This window comes from Drosophila rhopaloa, unplaced genomic scaffold, assembly GCF_018152115.1.
Source record: "Drosophila rhopaloa isolate 14029-0021.01 unplaced genomic scaffold, ASM1815211v1 contig_2, whole genome shotgun sequence".
NCBI classification, from domain to species: Eukaryota; Metazoa; Arthropoda; class Insecta; order Diptera; family Drosophilidae; genus Drosophila; species Drosophila rhopaloa.
This window is the reverse complement of record NW_025335083.1, coordinates 7,256,234-7,275,174: the sequence shown is the minus strand read 5'-3', so window position 1 is coordinate 7,275,174 and position 18,941 is coordinate 7,256,234. Positions and strand designations below refer to the sequence as shown.

Here is an 18,941-nt window from a genome sequence, read left to right as displayed (position 1 = left end):
AACTTTTCAACTCGCATTAAGTTGTATATTAAATTTTAATTATGAGATTAATCGTTCTGGGCTATAAAGTCTTAGAACTAAAGGTTCTTAGCTCAGGGACAGCACTAATCATTCGTTCGTTCCCCCTGGCTAGAAATTTGGGACAATTGGGAGCAGATTAAGGGCCATTAAAGTGTAAGCACTATCATTAAGACACTCCCAAGCAGTTAAACCCAACCCGGAGCAATGTCAAGTGCGCTAATTAACCACTGCTGACACTATATTCGTACAAGTAAGCGTAAGATGATATGGAAATGAGATGGTCGGCCGGAAAGTGTGTCAACCATAAGGCAAACATCGCAAACTGCGCAAAAACACTCCTGGCAAGGTCGCAAACAAGAAGCTGAGGACGACAGAGAAATTACCGACCGGCAAAAAGCTTGGACCCTCATACTTACCCCTTTTCCCTCTGCCCTCAATAACAATTTTCAGTGTCACGCTGCGTGGCGGGATAAAAGCAAAACAAAAATTACAAAAATTCGACTGCAGTGGCCAAACAAATTACAAAAAAACAACATAACTCGCGGCTTGCGACCTTGAGATTGGCGGCATTAACCCATTACGGAACAACGAGTAATTTTCCGCAGCAAAACAAATTGTTTTAAGCCAGGGAAAGCCATTTATTTAAGTTTCTGGCTCTGAGATTTATTACAAAAGTTTAAGTTTGAAATTACAGCTATTAAACGAAAGCTATATAATAATATTGTTGCCCTTCAAAGCTATATTCTATTATTTCTTAAACTATTTTTATTTGATTGTTGTATACATTTTAAGCAAATAAAAACATTTTTCTTCTTTCATCGAACTTTGAGCTTTGGCTTTTAATGGGTTAAGCTGCAACACCTCGATTTGGTATTGCCATGTTTGCTGCAATAATTTCAGTTGGAATCAGCAAATTTAGCTGCCCGAAAATCCAATGCACAAAATGTTGTAAGAATCTCGGCGGACCCAAAAAAAAACCCCGGATAATTGCAGTCATTACAATCCGAGCGAGATAATAACGAAAAACACAGCAAAAGAAGTTGATGGCCCTGCTCCTGCCCCACAGTTGATTGCATGTGGCACGTGTTCATGACATTCCTCCAAGTCCAAGTCCGATGGCCAAGCGATTCTGCTGCACACTTAATGGCATTGCGATACAATTGCTCGCCTTGAAATTGCGGATCTCATATATGATCATGCCAAATCGTTGATCGATTTAGTTCGATCTGTATTGGGTACAACCATTTTCCATGTTATAGTGATTTTTTTCATTTGCTGCCTTTGGAAAAGTGTGTTATGTGAAATTATCGGCATTATTAGGAAATACTTATTCCGCAAACACAAAAATATATGTATTTAATTTTTAAAAAAATTTAAGCACAGCCATATCCATAAATCAATTAAGACTTGGAATATAAAACGAAACTTAATTTTAAAGATATTCTTCGATGGCGTTTCGCACTGCGTTCGCGAAGCCTCCCTGCCTCTTTGGTTTTTATTTTCGCAACTTTTGGTTACTGCTGGGATGTGGTAAGAATGCATGTAAAAATGGTTATTGAATTTATGATTAATGCCTGTGCGCAGTTGTCATTGAAGGCCCGACAAATTGGCCGGCCAAGGCCAACCAGTGCGGCAAGAAATCCGAGATAAACGGGAAGAGATCGTTGTTGCCAAAGCTGGTGGGAACAGACGACTAAAGACAAGGCCCAATGACGAACACGAACGCTCGAACAGGCCCAAGATGCAGATGTCGAGCGAGTCGGCGAAATATAAACAAAAGAAATGATGGGCAATCACAACAAATCGCGCAATGATATATGGGGGAGGGCTGCTCCCGAACTCCCAAAACTCCCGCCTTCAGCGAGGCGCGGCACAAAGCAAAATAGTGTGTAATTCAGCCTGCATTTTAATTTGGCCAAATGCAGACGTAACCCGATGCCGGGCCAAATATTTCGACAGTCGGGCTCTTGGGATGGGGGCTTCAATTGCAATTACCTTGGCAGCAACCGAGCACGCAACCAAGTCAGTGAGAAGCTCGGGACGTGCCAAACGATCCACCGCCTAACGGCTAAACGGTTCGAACCCAGAGACAAACCCCGTCCAACGTCAAACGTCCAACAACAACATCTCTTGCGGCTGGAGGAAAGCGAATCGAAACGAAAGACTTAGGCAAAAAACTCGCTGGGCACGCGCCAAACTTTGATGTGGATTGTGGCGGGGAGGGGATTGTGGGTTGCATTGGGGGCGTCAAACATGTCGGCTCGATCAGCTGACTAATCCGGGGAGTTGAGCTAGGTCGGCAAAATGTGCACTCAGAAAAAATGCTAGGCAATTCAACTTATCTTCATTTTATTAGGTCGAAAATTTCTTTGGAAATTTAACAAGTATAAAAATTGGATTTCGTGACTTTGACTTATTGATTATTTAAAACTTGAACTCAAATGGCTAGCAAAATATATGTAAAAAAATTCTTAAGGTTAAGAATATTTAGAAAAAAGTATTTTTCTTAAGTTTGAGCTATTTTGCTATTTTGGCACAAATATTTTAAAGTTTAGTATTAATTCATACATAAAGTGTTAAAAATAAAAACGATTAAACTTGTTAGAAGTTTATAATTTGAACAGATTTCCTATTTCTTTATACAAATTTCTATGTAATTTATAATGAATAATATATAATTTAATTTTTTTTAACATTCTCAGTGCACTTCAAAATAAAATAATCACACGAGTGGCGTATAAATTACATTTGTATGATTTTCAGGCCAAAAACCAACTTGAGAGCGGCTTTAACCCGCTTTAAATCCGCACTAAAGCCGATCACCTGTGCTCACCATCCACAAGCTCGCGATCCACAAGCGCCGGCTCGAACAAGTTGGCCCGCAGATCGCGGCTGCAATTTGAGCCTAGCTCAGGCCATTCTGCCCACGAATCGGCCAGTCGAGCGACGAATCTCAAGCCAGACGGTTGACTACTGGCCGCGTGCTGAACCAGACCATCGAGTGATCCGGAAAACCCGTGCCTGCACCGTGCTCTCCGGGGGAAAAGCAATAGTTGCCACTGCCAAGTCCGTCCGAAGGATTAGGATTCCAGTCCGTTGAGACCATCGGAGTGCCGAATCGCCACACGTAACTGCCAAGAGTGACGAAAGCGGGAGAAAAAAGATAGTGGCGACGTAACCGTTACGCTTAAGTGCAAGCAACTGTTGCATTTGCCAATTTGCCCCATTTTGTGTGTCCGACTGAGCGTGCTTCGGTTGGCGAGTGAGTGTTTGAGTGTCGGAGTGAGTGTCGCCGCGAGTGTCTGACTGTTTGGGCCCGATTTGTGAGTGCCTGCGCCCTCGGCCTTCCGATGCGGCCCACCGTCGAGGTCAAGGGTCGTCTGCTGACGACCCTCCTGCTGCACTGCCTCGTGGCCATGCAGGTGTGCGGCCGGGCCGGCGCCTTCACCCTCCTCTCGCCCTTCAGCTACAGCTCGCTGAGCTTCAAGAACCTGCTCAACTCCGTGCTGCTGTCGAGCAATGCCAACCTGGCCGGCGGCGGGCGGAACCTCAAGTCCGACGTCCTCGAGGACGCCTCCCTCATCACGGTGAGTCCTGGAGGGTAGAAGGAACGGGTTGAAAGGATCTGAGTTCTGGGTTCATTTCTATAACACATCGAAGTGAGAAGTGTCTGAAGATTCCACTTACCAGGGTGCTGCAGATATCTCTTCCAAGCAAAATTTGTACCAAATGAATTTTAGCTTATAATTTTGTTGAACGAGTTTTTTTTATTATATTTATAAGCCAAAAACTCAGATGACAACTCAGCTTGCGTGAATAGTCTTTAAACCGATTTTCTAGCTTCAGCTTTTCTAACTTGTTGGTACGAATGCTCACATAACTTTTTAAATTCACAACGGAGTGCAACATTATGGGGGACGTACATATATCAAATCTTAATTAAATTACTCATTGAAAACATCTTAGCACCGTTGCTATATTTTAGTTCGCTTATCTCGTGTTTGGAATTTTTTAGCGACATGACGTTTATAGTTAAATTATTTTATTGGTGAACTTGACTGCACTGCGTTAGCCGACTGATATACGACTTTTAAGATACACTCGTAACAAATCATTAAATGGCTTTGACTTCCAGAAGTCAAAAAAAGATAATTGAGATTTTAATTGTTTCGGCAAATACTTCGAAGTAAAAAAAAGTTTTTTGTGTGTATTCTTTAAATTATTAATAAACGATAAATTAAATTAATATATAATTTGGTATTACCGACTTAAAGAGTAACGTTTTCACTTATTGAACAACAATTAAAGCTAATAAAACTGTTTATTTTTTATGTGATTTAATCAATGGTAAACTAAATACAAAGTTCTGCTAATATCAGCTAATGAATTCAAATGATTCGCATAAATGTAATGCTATTAATAAAATCATTATCAAAATTATAAAAAATATTACGTGGTTTTGGTAATAGTTCGAAGTACCAAGGGCAAAGGCAAAAAATAACATTTATATTTAATGCCTATAAAACGTTTAAAATTCATCATTAGTTAAACATTACTCTGACAGATTTTTTACTGCTATCATTACCAATATAGTTGGGAATGTATATTCGAAAAGTAATGAGTATAACTATATTTGTAAATGTTTGGCTTGTAAGAGGCTTAAAATCGAGAAGATAGTTTCATTACTATTACCTGAAAGTAGTTTCGAACTTATCCCAAGTCGGTCAAAACTTCACGCTTGAATTCCCCTTTTACATTGACATTGGTTTTCCACGTCGTTTTTGTTTTGTTTCCATGGCTGTTTTGAAGAGCTTTTCTGAGGGCACAATCGCGTTCTGTTCTGGTATTTACTTTGGTCGAACATTTTTGTGTGTCATATAAATTTACACTTTTCACTGCTCACCACCCAAAGAAGAAAGTTTCCGTTCTCAGGGTTCGTTGACTCGCAGTACGAGTATTCGAGTGAGGTCCGAGAACTATTACCAATTCCATTTGAGCCGTTTGCAGGCACCTACCAATTGTAATGGTCACCTCCCGTGATCAACTGCAGTTGCCACTGCACTTTTCATTGACTACCCTTTGTTTTCCAAGAGAAAGGGGAGCTGCCGTAACTTGTGTGAATTTCGTAGCCTTTTTATGGCGTTAATCATGTCTAACTTCAGTGAGTGAGTTAACTCAGTTGCAAGCACGTAACTGATGGATTTATTTCTAGAGTTGAAGCTAATTAAAAGGTTTACGAGCTGGTAATACTGGTGTGAAGTAACATGAAAGTGTATGGCTTTATCGGTGGCAGAATATTCGTAACCATATTAAAACTTCATAAGAGAGCTGGTATTCCACTTTGGAGAAATCCAATCAGGTTTGATATTTATTTGTTTATAATTTTAAGGCCCACTTACAACAATACAAAAGACGGGCTTAGCCTTCGTTGAAATGGATCCAATACGAAATAAGCATTTTATGGCAGTCACAGAAACCAAAGTTCGTTTAATGAGTTCGATTTTTAGAATTGATAGCCATTGGTAGTGCGAAGTGACCTTGAGCTCATTTACAGCGCTCACGTGCCGAGCAATTAGATCAACATTTTCATTGGTCAATTGCTCACACAATTGTAAATGCTGGCCGTAGGTTTTCCGTGGGTTTCCGAAAATTATCTCAAGGCCAGAAAATTTGCATATGGTAACACATCTACATAAACACCTGATTTGGCCAGCTAAATATCAAAGATCACACCAAGCTGAAGATTACCCAATCGATTTCAGGGTGGGGTCAACAAACAGACAGGCGAAAATGAGCAGAGCCAATAAAGCACAGCAAAGTCAGAGGAAAAGAGTTATTAACAAGTGTTCAGGCATACATTTGGCCACGATAACGTAACGCCTTTATGCGATCTACGTGATTCAAGTTGTTGCGCAGACCCAGAAACTAATAAAGGGAGACCCATAGAGTACGGTGTACTGGCATATTGTCAACCCAAGTGCCGCCGCACTTTTCAAGTCGATCTTATGCAAAGTCATGGCTGGGCTTTCGAGCGCGTTCACAGCGCGTGTCTGCAATGTAACTAAAAGTCGGAATAAAAAACACCAAGCTTCGTCACAATTTCTGCACGTTGCCAAATTGCATAATCGGGGGTTGGGAGATGGCCAGATATATAAATATATATCTCCGGGGACACCACTCTTGGCAGACTATAACAAATTGAAATTGTCAACGCTACACAATCATCAAAGTGCAATTAGGCTAACCCGTCCAAGTCCACAGCGCTTGACTGACTTTGAAATATGGGTTAGCAGTTTGCCCGCCTTCCGCCCACTGCACACCGCCTACCGCCCACCACCCGCTACCACCCACTACCACCCCCCGCTCTGGCCACCTTTCCAAATGTCAACGAAGAAAGCTCAAGGCTTTGCCTCGCAATAATAAGGAAATAGTTTCGGCATTCGGCATGGCTCTGGATATTTTTCGCTTTTGTTTTGCATAAAACTGTCTCGTATTTGCCTTAATTTGAATTTAAAGATTTCCGCATTGTCTTTTGCTTTTGTCCCACCTTACTAAGGATTGGCAAATCGATGACATATGGAATGATTATGCCTAGGTGTTAAATGAGTTTAAAAAGGGCATGTCAATTTTAAATTAACTAAATTATAAAAATGATTTATATCTTTAAGTTCTATATTATTAAAGACCCTGTTCCTAATTCGTTGTGATTTAATAATTTAGTTAAATGTTTTTAGAGAACCAAGTTAGCCGCAATAATAAGCTCAACTAAATATTAACAATATAAGTACTAATTATCTAGCATGCACGTATAATTATAATTAATTTCATTTAACATCAAATCAATCAATTAATTGGGAGCTCGTTGCTGCTTTTAATTGCCACTTATTGGTATTCTTGCAACCCTAATCGATCGAAGTAATTTGCATAATATTGAAGTCGTTGCTCCACTTGATCAGTCATCTTGAGAGCAGAGTTCAAATGTGATTAACCTCTAAGATTTTGATGTCATTAAAACGATGTCAGTCGGCGGAATAAAGCCAGCACAGCGGCACAGAAAATGCAGCCGAATAGAGACCTGACTTCGAACGAGAGGAGGAAAAACTGGTTGGGGTCGGCGGCGATGACATCGAGACGTTTCGAACGGCAGTCATTATAATGACTGTGATAAAAGCCGAAGTCAATATCAAGGTCAGTTACAAAATGAGCGATGGTCTCAAAGTGGATACCCATCCATCCGGCGAACTCCGGTTGGGTCTTCTCCAAAATAAATCCACTGACGAGCTCGGCTCAAGTTCGAGCGGCAAAAGTGTTTTATGCAAATTAATCAAAGCCACGCCACAAAGCCCCATAAAACAGTCCCTCAAACGTTGACACTACAAAATTTGCATTGAATTTTAGAGGAAAAATACGAAGCAAACGAAAACATGGAGACCCATGCACACCCAAAGGCCCATGCAACACTACAGTACTTACTGCCTAACTGAAATCAAATAATAAAACAGTGAATTATATACAATTAAAATGAATATAACGCCTCTATTAATCCTAGTGAGTAGTGAGCTTACTTTATCAACAAATATGCTTCGAGTCACTCTATGCCAGTCCTCACTGTACAATCAAGCACACACCGCATTGCCAATTAGCATGGACACAAACCGGAGGCATGCAAACACAAAAATTAGTGGGTCATGATGAGCATTATGTTAATCGCACCTCAAGACGATATTGTAGGTGCTAATAAAGTTTTTTTGCGGCTTTTAGTCGAACGAACAAAATGTTCAGTTAGCAAAACAGTAAAAATATGGAAAAAGAAACCGACAAAATTATGGATCGGCGCCCATCGACAAACATTCAGTTTTCGTATTGGCCCAGGTCGAAATCGGTGTAGTTCAACATTTACTTTTTCAGTGAGCGGTCTCAGCCCCTCCCTTCCTTTAGTTCAGGCACTCCATTTATTTAATTATAGTTTTTCCAACGTTTGCTCACATTGTTTGCCCGCAATTTTGTTGATTTATTTACTGGGATTTTTAAATTGGCGTTAAATCAAAACATTTCCATATTTGTGCAAATCTTCTATTGTCTTATTGTTTTATGTTTACGGTTTATACAACAAATGAGTTTGTTTAGGTTTTCTGTCTGCGTGAACAAAATCATAAAATTTTAAATAAAAGATAATATTTATTTTATTACAAAACCTTTTGTTCAATGACATTTGTGATACGTTTTGTACTCAAAAGTACAAATTTTAGCTAATAGCTTGTCGATTTGTATTGTGCAAAAGCTAGATGTGCGTTTGTTTTAGTTTTTTCAATGCGCTAAGATAAATATCAGTAATATCCGTACAATAAATTTAATAAATTACACCACACTACTGTAAGACAGTAGTTAATTTTTCTTGTCAAGAGATAAATATTGCAGAAATTTTTATTACTAAACATTTGTCGACACGTATGAATTTCAAAACTTTCCGCGATTGGCCAACACCGCTGGGCGGGAAAATCCAGCTGCCGGCCGCACTTTGTTGCATTTTGAGCATCTTTGCAACGCCTTTTCGGCAAATATTGGCCGGCTGTTTCGCAAAATGTGTGTCAAGCCAAGAAAAACAAAAACTTTGCCGGGTGGCATCGGCAACAGCTGTTGCAACTTTCGGGGCTTGGCCAAGTCACTTTCTGCGGCTTCTCTGCACCTCGTTCGCACGTTCATTCATTCTTTTTAAGCAGCTCGAACAAAGAAGTTACGTAAGACAAAAGGCAAGGAAATTGCCAAAAAAAATAAATAAAAATAAAGCAAATTTATGCCCTAGCATTGGGCTAAATCGGCCGAAAACAAAACATGCAGAAACGGAGCAGGAAAAACACATTTCGCTGGCTTACTTTGCGTACCACTTCCTCGTGTTGTCCAACCAGCCGGCAAGTCAATTGGCCAATTGCAGTGTTTATATTATTTTGTGGCCACAACAGCAGGGGCTATTCGCTGCCAAGGTTAATTAAAATGCCAGTCGGCTCGCGGAGAGTCTATTTCTGTAGTTTTCTCACTCGTTCGGCCGGTTTGTTTGTTTGTTTGAAATTTGGGTAATCGCGTGTTTATAACTTAATTTCAACAATGGTCTTATATGTTTTTCTTTCGGCCACCTACTACCCGAGCGGCTTACATAATCCCCCAGACTTATCAAACGTATCACGAATTTCTGAAAAACCTATAAATTCATTTGCGAGCAGGAAGAAAAGTATGCTGTCATACAGTGCGTATGCTTGATACGTGACTGGGTTAAACTATGGCGATGTACTTTTAAGGGGGGCCGCGTGGACTTTGCGTCACCTGGAGTTCGAATAAAGCATCCCCAATGTTGATAATTCCTTATAGTTTGGATGATACTTTGATTTTCATTGGTGTCAATAAAGAAATTCTATAAGGTTCTGTCCCGTACTTGTCAGCTAAAATAGTTGAAAATATTACCCTGACAGCACTAGTTTTCTCAGCTTATACCTTTTCTGAGATAACACGATTATTCAGTGCCACTCCACAAGCAATTTACTCAGCCATTCTGGACCACAACAGCTTGGCTGGTAACTTTATTAACTTGTTGATGCCACAAATTAAAATTCATTACTTCAAATGACTGTGGTTAGGGCCAGACGAATGCCTCCTTGATGACGATGGTGATGACGATGGTGATGACGATGCCGCTGCCGGTGGTGCCCTGGTCCAATCCACCTGCTCTTCCATTTGAACTATGCAAATTAAAGGGGTGAAGACAAAGAGCGGCAAGGGCAGGTGGAAAAAACATGGACCAAGGCAACTCAATTTCACACTACCATGATTTGCACTTCTAACACCTTTCTCTCTCCGTCAATTTTTGTTCCGCTTTTTTCTGCGTTCGTACAGCCCAAATTAATACGCAAATATGGATATCCATCGGAGACCCACACGGTGGTGACGAAGGATGGCTATATCCTGGAAATGCACCGCATTCCCAAGAAGGGAGCCCAGCCGGTTCTGCTGATGCACGGCATCCTGGATACCTCGGCTACGTGGGTGCTCATGGGCCCCAAGTCCGGATTGGGTAAGTACCAGAAAAGTTTAGAACACCAAATTAGTATTTTGGTATAAAATAAAATACAATTGTTAAAAAAACACAATATTCTTTAAGCATTAAAACAACTATTTAAATTTTATCTTCGTTTAGTTGAAAATATTCAGTAAACTTACCTAACTTATTTAAACTAAGCTAATAGTTAAGGGGAAATTGTATAATCCTAAATATATCTTTGGGATACAATTATAAACAATTGTTCAAAAAACATTATATTCTTTTAAAAATCAAAAAGAAAAGTTTAGAACACCAAATTATTCTTTTGGTATAAAATAAAATACAATTGTTCAAAAAACACAATATTCTTTAAGCATTAAAACAACTATTTAAATTTTATCTTCGTTTAGTTGAAAATATTCTGTAAAGTTACCTAATTCATTTACACTAAGCAAGTAATATTAAATTGAGATGTGTTTGGCACCAACAATTTTCTTTATTTTCCAAAGAGGGATTGTGTAATCCTAAATATATCTTTGGGATAAAATTAAAAACAATTGTTCAAAAAACATTATATTCTTTTCAAAATCAAAAATACTTTTTTTTAATTTTATCTTCTCTAAGTTGTTTATATTCAGTAACGTAAATATAATTATATACAATTAGGATATTTAAGGAGCCGATGCTATTTCTTATTCTAAAACAGAAAATTGTAAGGCCAACCTGTACTTCACTGGTAGGGTCATTTAATATGATTTCTTAAGTGTATTTTTCTGGATTATAATTATGATTAATAAAATTTATTTTGTTAACCAGGCTACATGCTATCCGATCTGGGGTACGACGTGTGGATGGGCAACTCGCGGGGCAACCGGTACTCGAAGAACCACACCAGCCTGAACAGCGATTACCAGGAGTTCTGGGACTTCACCTTCCACGAGATGGGCAAGTACGACCTGCCGGCCAACATCGACTACATCCTGAGCAAGACAGGATTCGAGCAGGTGCACTACATCGGTCACTCGCAGGGAACGGCCATCTTCTGGGTGCTGTGCTCCGAGCAGCCCTCCTACACCCAGAAAATAACCTCGATGCACGCCCTGGCCCCCATCGCCTACATCCACGACATGAAGAGCCCCCTCTTCCGCACCCTGGTCCTCTTCCTCGACTTTCTCACGGTGGGTGGCAGGTTGGGATTGAGTTGGGGTTGGGGTCGCCAGCTGCGGCTGGATCATTTTCGATTTTCCATTTTCCATTCCGTGTTTTCCCTCCTGATGCCGTTTTTCGTTGCAGGCCGCCACACGAATGCTGCGCATCACGGAATTCATGCCCAACACCAAATTCCTAGTGGACCACAGCCAGGTTGTGTGCCACGACAACGCCATGACGCAGGACGTCTGCTCGAATATCCTGTTTTTGGTCGCCGGCTACAACTCCGAACAGCTGAACAAAGTAAGCAAGTGCACTGTGCCAAAAAGGGCAGAGTGACGTCTATATTGAAACTGGTATATTTTGGGACTGTTCTTATTTGTTTGAGAGCTGATTTAAGCAATTTATGTACTTTTGCAACTGTTTGAGCTGTGTTAACCAGTTTAAATTTATATATGTAGGTATTATTTGAGCAGAATTATAAATTATAAGACTTTTAATAGTTCACAATGTGTTTTTAAAAACACATTATTTTTAATATTTATATTTTATATGTTTTATGTATTGTTTATGTTAAATAGTTTTGAAACAAAGAGTCAGAATGAGTGTAAGCGTAAATTCCAATAACATCGGAGCAAGTAACATTTCTTTATTCAAAAATATTCCAGGACTTTTGAGATTAAAATTGGAAAGTCAGTAATTCAAATATTAACTGAAGTCCTAAAATATTTATAACTTAGAGTAAAAATTAATCATAATTTTTCTCCGATTTCCTTTACTTTTCACATAGTTATTAGTCGTAAGGCCTTATTATACATGTTTTTTCTCGCTGTGTATAAGAATGGGATTGGATGTCGAGTGTGTTTTGGCCACGATTTCGCGTGACTCGCCAGGCAAGCTGAGAGCCATCGATTTGGGTGTCCCCTTCGATTGTCTTCATTAAGTTGGCACTTAATTAACCCGCCTCAATTCGATTGTCGGTCGGGATAGTTTGCATTTCAGTTTGTGCCTCAGCCTGTCGACGCGGAATGTCCTTAATTGCTCACGACCGTTTGTGAGGTAAAATCAGCTCTACAGTCAAAATGTTACCTTTCTTTTTAGGGACTATGCTTACCCTAATCCTTTGCACAATGCAAATGGACACACGTAGTTATTCGGGGCTGCAATTATCGATGGTTTGAACGTAGTTAAACACTATCTTAATCCCCGAAGCGGCCACGATGTTTGCATTAAATATGCTCAACGCCCTGGCAAAACTTTGCCCGATAATCGACCGCAAGCCAAACACCCGCAGATTCAAAATTATGGCCCACAAAGTGCGGCCGGCTTAAATTACTTGAACAACATGCGATTGTTGGGCGATGGCCGATGGTGGGATGTGGCAGGTGGCAGGTGGCATGTGGCATGTGGGCTGTGGGGGCATGACCCGACCTGGTATCTGGCATTGAAAGGGTGTCATTATCTATTATGTCAACGGCCGCCAAGAGTGGGCGGTATCTTCTGGTTGTCCTCGTCGTCGCTGTTTGAAATTGGCATAATTAACTGGCACGGTCGGGATGCCGAGCACCGTAGCACCGACAACAAGCGACAATGCATGCAAATTAGGCGCGATTCTCTGGCCCAACATGATCCTGGACCCCCAGTTCCTCCCCACACCTCCACTTCCCCACCGGCAGTAATGTGGGACGATAATGCATGCTGGGCCCTCGAAACATGGTGCGGCCGTTGTTACATTGTGCAAGAAACAGGTGTAGACTGCAGAATGGGTAATCATGCACTTGGAAAATTAAAATTTCCATTTCAAAAACTGTGAGAGAACCTTTTGAATATTTCGTATACAAACCATAACAAATAATTGAGCGCTTATGTTTTAGGAACATTCATAGGCTTGAACTTAATTGTATTTATTTTTTGGTCCTTTACTTTTGATATACTATGAGTAAGAGATTTACATTCAGAAGTAATTTTAGGACAATATACAGCACAGAACTTAATTCATTTTATTATTTTTACATAGTTCTAAATTCTGTATTAAAAATTAGGAATTTGCACAGGTGTTTGTGTGTAAATAATTTCTCTTTAATTTTACTCTATTACAAAAAAAGACATTTATTGTCATTATTTTAATCAAAGAAAATATGCTTTTCTAGTAGATTTACGCAGGTTCAAGAAAACTTGCAATTACGTCTGCATTTTGAAAAACTTATAGTTTTAACTTCTTTACCATCCAAGTAAAATATTTTTATCGCTTCTTCTCACCGATAAAAAAATGTAAAATGGTTTGCTTAGAAATATTTAAAACCCAAAAAGTCTGACTTGGCTCACTTGTTAAGCTTTCCAACCTTGAAGTAAATGCATTTCCAGCACACCGAGATCAATTATCATTCCCGTAAATTTTTGGTGTAACAAATAGTTACTTAGGAATAAGAAACATTGAATTCAAACCAAATAGTTACTCTACATCCTTATTAATATATTATGTTTTTCCCTTTAGACAATGCTGCCCGTGATGCTGAGCCACACACCCTCGGGAGCGTCCATCAAGCAGCTGGAGCACTTTGGCCAGCTGATGAAGTCGGGCCACTTCCGGAAGTTCGACCGGGGCTACCTGCGCAACCAGCTGGAGTACAACCGGATGACGCCGCCGGACTACGACTTGTCCCGGGTGAAGGTGCCGGTGGCCCTGTACTACTCGGTGAACGATTTGCTGGTCTCCACCACCGGCGTGGACCGCTTGGCCCGGGAGCTGCCCAATGTGGTCGACAAGTATTTGGTGCCCATGGAGCGGTTCAACCACCTCGACTTTTTGTGGGCCATCGACGTGAAGCCACTGGTGTATAACCGCCTGGTCAGGAATGTGCGGCGGGTGGAGAACCACAGGGCCAAATTGACGGCCAACTTGGCCAATTACTTGGCCATGCAACTGCAGCGCCAGCAGCTCCGCCAGCAGATGCAGCAGCAGATGATGGAGGGACTGGCGCCCAATGTGCACCTGCCCCACGGATTGGGCCTGGAGATGCTGGCCAGAGCCACCACCATGGCTCCTCCTGCTGCTCCAACCACGGCCACGCCCCCGACGACGACGACGACGGAGGAGGAGGAGGATGAGGTCCTGACCACCGCAACCGCAACGGAGGTTCCGGCGTGACTTTGATGCCACCCGGCCCTGCTCTTTTCGTTCCAATTTCATATGACTGTGATGACATTTTTAACAATCTACCGATCGCAGCATCGCCAGGACCTCCAGCTGGAGGACCTCAGGTGCAATCACTCAGGCGCAATCCATTCCCATGCATCCAACAACCATCCCACAGAGAGCCCCAATTTTGACACGGCCACTTTTTTCACCAGAATTGTTCGATCCGTCTTCTGTGCTACTCTCAATACTTTAATTTATGTGTACAAATTTATGAGTAACTTTAAATGTACGTTTATGTTTAATAAAAGAAATACTTTAAGAAAAATTTAAGCGAGTTTTTGTGTGTCTTTGGGGTAATCAACTCGTAAAGCTGAAAGGAGCAGAGCTTTTTATATATAATATTAAGCCAGCTTGTCACACTAAAGATGGGTTTTAGTTTAATACTCTGGACTCATGAGAGAATGAGAAACTATGAATTTAATTTGGAAATTAATAAATTTACCTAAAGAAGAATATATTTGTGTTTTTAAATGGGAATCATAAAAGTATTTTTGCTATGCCTTGAACGACACTATGATTTATTTTACATATCCCGAAAACTACGTTTAACGTATACTTTATTTTATCTATTTAAGTTTTAATTTTTTCAATCAGTAAAGCATAAAAACTTTTTAAAATCTATAGTGTAGTTTAACTGCTTTATTGGCAGCAACAAAAAGTATGCAATGATTTCGTTTGTTTTTCCGATTTCGCCTGATGGCATACCAAATTTTTAAAATAACGTTGTCAACTGAGGTCAGGAATTGATTTTAATTGTGATATTTCCAATACCGAAATGCAGGACCAAATACAGAGTTTCTTATATCGCCATTAAAAAAGCCACTGTGATTTTATTCCGCCCCAGTAGCTTGAATTGGTCGAAAGCTGGGAAATATTCCAAGAAGAGCGGGAGACAGGCAGCAAACAGCACCAACGCTTAATTGCGACTTAAAACGCAACTCATTTCGACAGCCGGGCGCAAAACTTTATCCTGGCCGCAGCAGGAGTCGTTGCCACAGGACCAGCACCAAGAATACACTAAACAAAAAATATTGTACGGTCTTTGAATTTATGTTAAGGCTTAAAATATGGTTTTATTATTTTGCGAAAGATATTGGAACGCAGAAAAGGAAACCTTTCCGAACCAAAGAGTATATTTTGTTGATCAACATCACCAGGACAGAGCGTTTCGGGCTTAAAGTAATGTCCATTAATTGTAAACAAAATAATAATAAACAAAAATCATTTTCTTAAGGACTCTATGTGTGTGTCTTGCCAATTAATTTAAAAGAAATTAAAGGATATATAATATTAAAAAAGTGTAAAAATATAATTAACGTTCCCTAAATCATGTGCTTACTTGTTGTAAAAACCTAGCTATTGAATAAGGCAATACATAAATAAATCACATGGCTACCTCTGTAATTATTGTTTTAAATAATATAAAAATCATATTATATCATGGAAACCTGAATGAGTTCTAACATAAAAGTCAACGCCTTAGTGTATTTCAGTTGAACAAGTTCATTTTCGGATTGTGTTTCGTAATAATCGTATCCTAAAAGTTCACGTAATGATGCCCCTACCAAGAAAAGTTGATTTTATTTCAATGGGGAATTTTTTGAGTGCAGATCCAAGACCAGGATGTGAACTGGGAAAGCCGGAGCTCCTGCGGACCGCAGTTGTGCACTTGCAGCGACAACTTAAAGCCGCATGCCCAATGAATTGCCTTCATTTGTCGTCGTTTGGCGTCTGGCGACCGGCGTCACAAGAAACGAATGGCGAATGGCGAATAGCGACTAGCGAAAAGAAAACGCAGTCTGCGACTGTAGGCAAACTTACCGCGCGCACTGTTGCTGAATAAACAGGCAAACACAAACACAGTGGGTGGCAGCTGAATGGGATTACGGCCGGGAGTGGGACCAGCATAAAAGTCACAACTTTCAGGTGATATTACCTCTGGGCCGACTGCAACCGAAGGGAAATGAAAAATGCAGTTCCTGTAGTTCCTGTCGGTGGCTGACTTCTTGTCGACTAATGTCGAATTGCTTCCGCTCCTTATTCAAAATTGAGCGCAGAAATTGAACTCTGAACTGGACAAACTTTCTTTACCATCTTTTAAGTCGTTTAATTTAATAGTTAATATGAATTCATGATGACTTATGTCGATTTGCTTCCCCTCCTTATCCAAAAAGGAGCGCACAAATTGAACTCTGAACTGGACTAACTTTCTTTGCTATCTTTAAGGTTTTCTAATTTATAAAAATATCTAAATATTCTGAAAAATAAAGTAATATTTATATATATATAACCCATTCATTATTCTTTAATTAATTTAAGGATCCTGGCTGCGTTTGCTCCAGTAAGTCTCCTTTCATAAAGCAGGGAATTATTGTTTGTCAGTCCTTGTTGTTGATACCAAAGAAGAGAATCAACTAGCAGCAGGCGAAACAAACATGCAACCGCAGTTGCAAGCACACAACTGACACAAATTCAACTTTAATTAAAGTTTAGCAGGAGGATGCACCGGAAGAAAGGGACAAAACAAGCAGAGAAAGAGACAGGCAGATGGAGGTGCTCTTTTCCCGCCAAGCTAAGCCCACATGTTTACACATCGCTTTTAACTAACTTTGACGGGCTTTCCTTCTGCTTTCTACACGGAAAAAAAGTGCATTTCCAAATGAAATATTGAGTGAAAAATATAATCTTAACGAAATAATTATTTTTTGTATAATTTAATTGCATTACTAAAATAGAGTTACTGAAGTCTACGGTTTCTAATTTCCTTGATCCAAACCTGTTTGATATCTTTATTTTTATACCCTTGCAAAGGGTATTATAATTTTGGTCAAAAGTGTGCAACGCAGTGAAGGAGACATTTTCAACCCTATAAAGTATATATATTCTTGATCAAGATCACCTCCTGAGTTGATATAGCCATGTCCGTCTGTCCGTCTGTCTGTCCGTCTGTCCGTCTGTCTATCCGTCTGTCTGTCCGTCTGTCTGTTTCTACGCGAACTAGTCTCTCAGTTTTAAAGATATCGAATTCAAACTTTGCACACACCCTTCTTTCCATTGCACGCAGTATATAAGTCGGAACGGCCGGGATCGGCCGACTATATCCTATAGCTGCCATATAACTGATTGATCGGAAATGCCATAACTCTGCTGTTTGTTAAGTTAGGAAGTTGGGACTTTCTATGGGTTTTATATTTGGCCAGTCAATCCGACGTACTAAATTTCATAAAGATCGGCCGACTATATCTTATAGCTGCCATATAACTGATTGATCGGAAATGTCATAACTTTGGTGTTTGTTAAGTTAGAAAGTTGGGATTTTCTATGGGTTTTATTTTTGCCCAATCAATTCGACATATTAAATTTCATAAGGATCGGCCGACTATATCCTATAGCTGCCATATAACTGATTGATCGGAAATGAAATAACTTTGGTGTTTGTAAAGTTAGAAAGTTGGGATTTCCTATGGGTTTTATTTATGGCCAATTAATCCGACCTACCAAATTTCATATGGATCGGCCGACTATATCCTGTAGCTGCCATATAACTGAACGATTGAAATTGCCATAACTTTGGTGTTTTTAAAGTTAGGAAGGTGGGATTTTTTATGAGTATTAAGAATGCATCATATGAATAATTTTGGAGAATATAATTTGCAGAATATTCTGCAAGGGTATTTCAACTTCGGCTCCGCCCGAAGTTAGCTTTCCTTTCTTGTTTTGATATGTTTTAATATTTTCTCCTTAATATGGATTAAAACTCTTCTTTCTGTGCAGCTCACATTCTTTCCAACTATCTAGCACTTTTCTATCCATCAGATGTCATTTTTTGCCACTGCTGCTGGTTCCTCTCTATTTTTGCTTTTCATTTGCCTTTATAGTATGAACAAGTGATTTGTTAGTGCCACGCCCATAGGACCCGGATCCCCACCGCCTTTCTCCGCAAGCTCTATGTTTCTTTTCCTCGTGTAAACAAGACATTAAGTACAACAAAATAATTAAAGTCAATTAGTGGCTCTTGCCTGTGCAACTAGCTTTTGTCTATCCATCTCACTCCGGCCCTGTTCCCTTCTCCCTCTAAGCCTTGGTAGTTGGCTTTTGCCTCGGTTGTTGCTGAATTAGTTTTGGCTTATAATGATATTGTGGAGCTCCTTCAGGGGCTGTCATTAGCGCCATAGATGCACACACACGAGCACATCAACCGCAAATCATAATTTATTAAATCAACTTGTATTTGGGATGAACTTTGGCTCGTTTGGTTAAAGCCAATGCTCCTTCAACGTAAGACAATCATGTTTAAGGATAATAAATAGTATTGTAGAGTAATTATAACAGATATATGTGTAAATTCTTCACCTGACACAGCAATCAAGTTAATCATTTTGTTTTTGGTTAAGTTAAGAATTTAAATACACATTAATATTGGAGGATGTAATGATATATTGAGGTATTAAAACTTTTGGTAGATAGTTAATAGATAAGTTAGGTAGATAAATTTTAGATAAATGGTAGAAAAATGATGGCTAAGTCCAATACTTATATCCT

The 18,941-nt window shown here is 39.8% G+C and overlaps 1 protein-coding gene across 1 annotated transcript; it reads left to right on the top strand.

Moving 5' to 3' along the window:
• The first annotated feature begins 2,972 nt into the window (after window positions 1-2,972).
• On the top strand, window positions 2,973-14,566 carry LOC108044096 (lipase 3). Its single transcript, XM_044459768.1, has 5 exons — window positions 2,973-3,608; window positions 9,907-10,084; window positions 10,868-11,229; window positions 11,345-11,503; window positions 13,695-14,566. The coding sequence occupies exons 1-5, from the start codon at window positions 3,372-3,374 to the stop codon at window positions 14,346-14,348; spliced, it is 1,590 nt and encodes a 529-aa protein (XP_044315703.1). The 5' UTR covers window positions 2,973-3,371; the 3' UTR covers window positions 14,349-14,566.
• The last annotated feature ends 4,375 nt before the right edge of the window (window positions 14,567-18,941 follow it).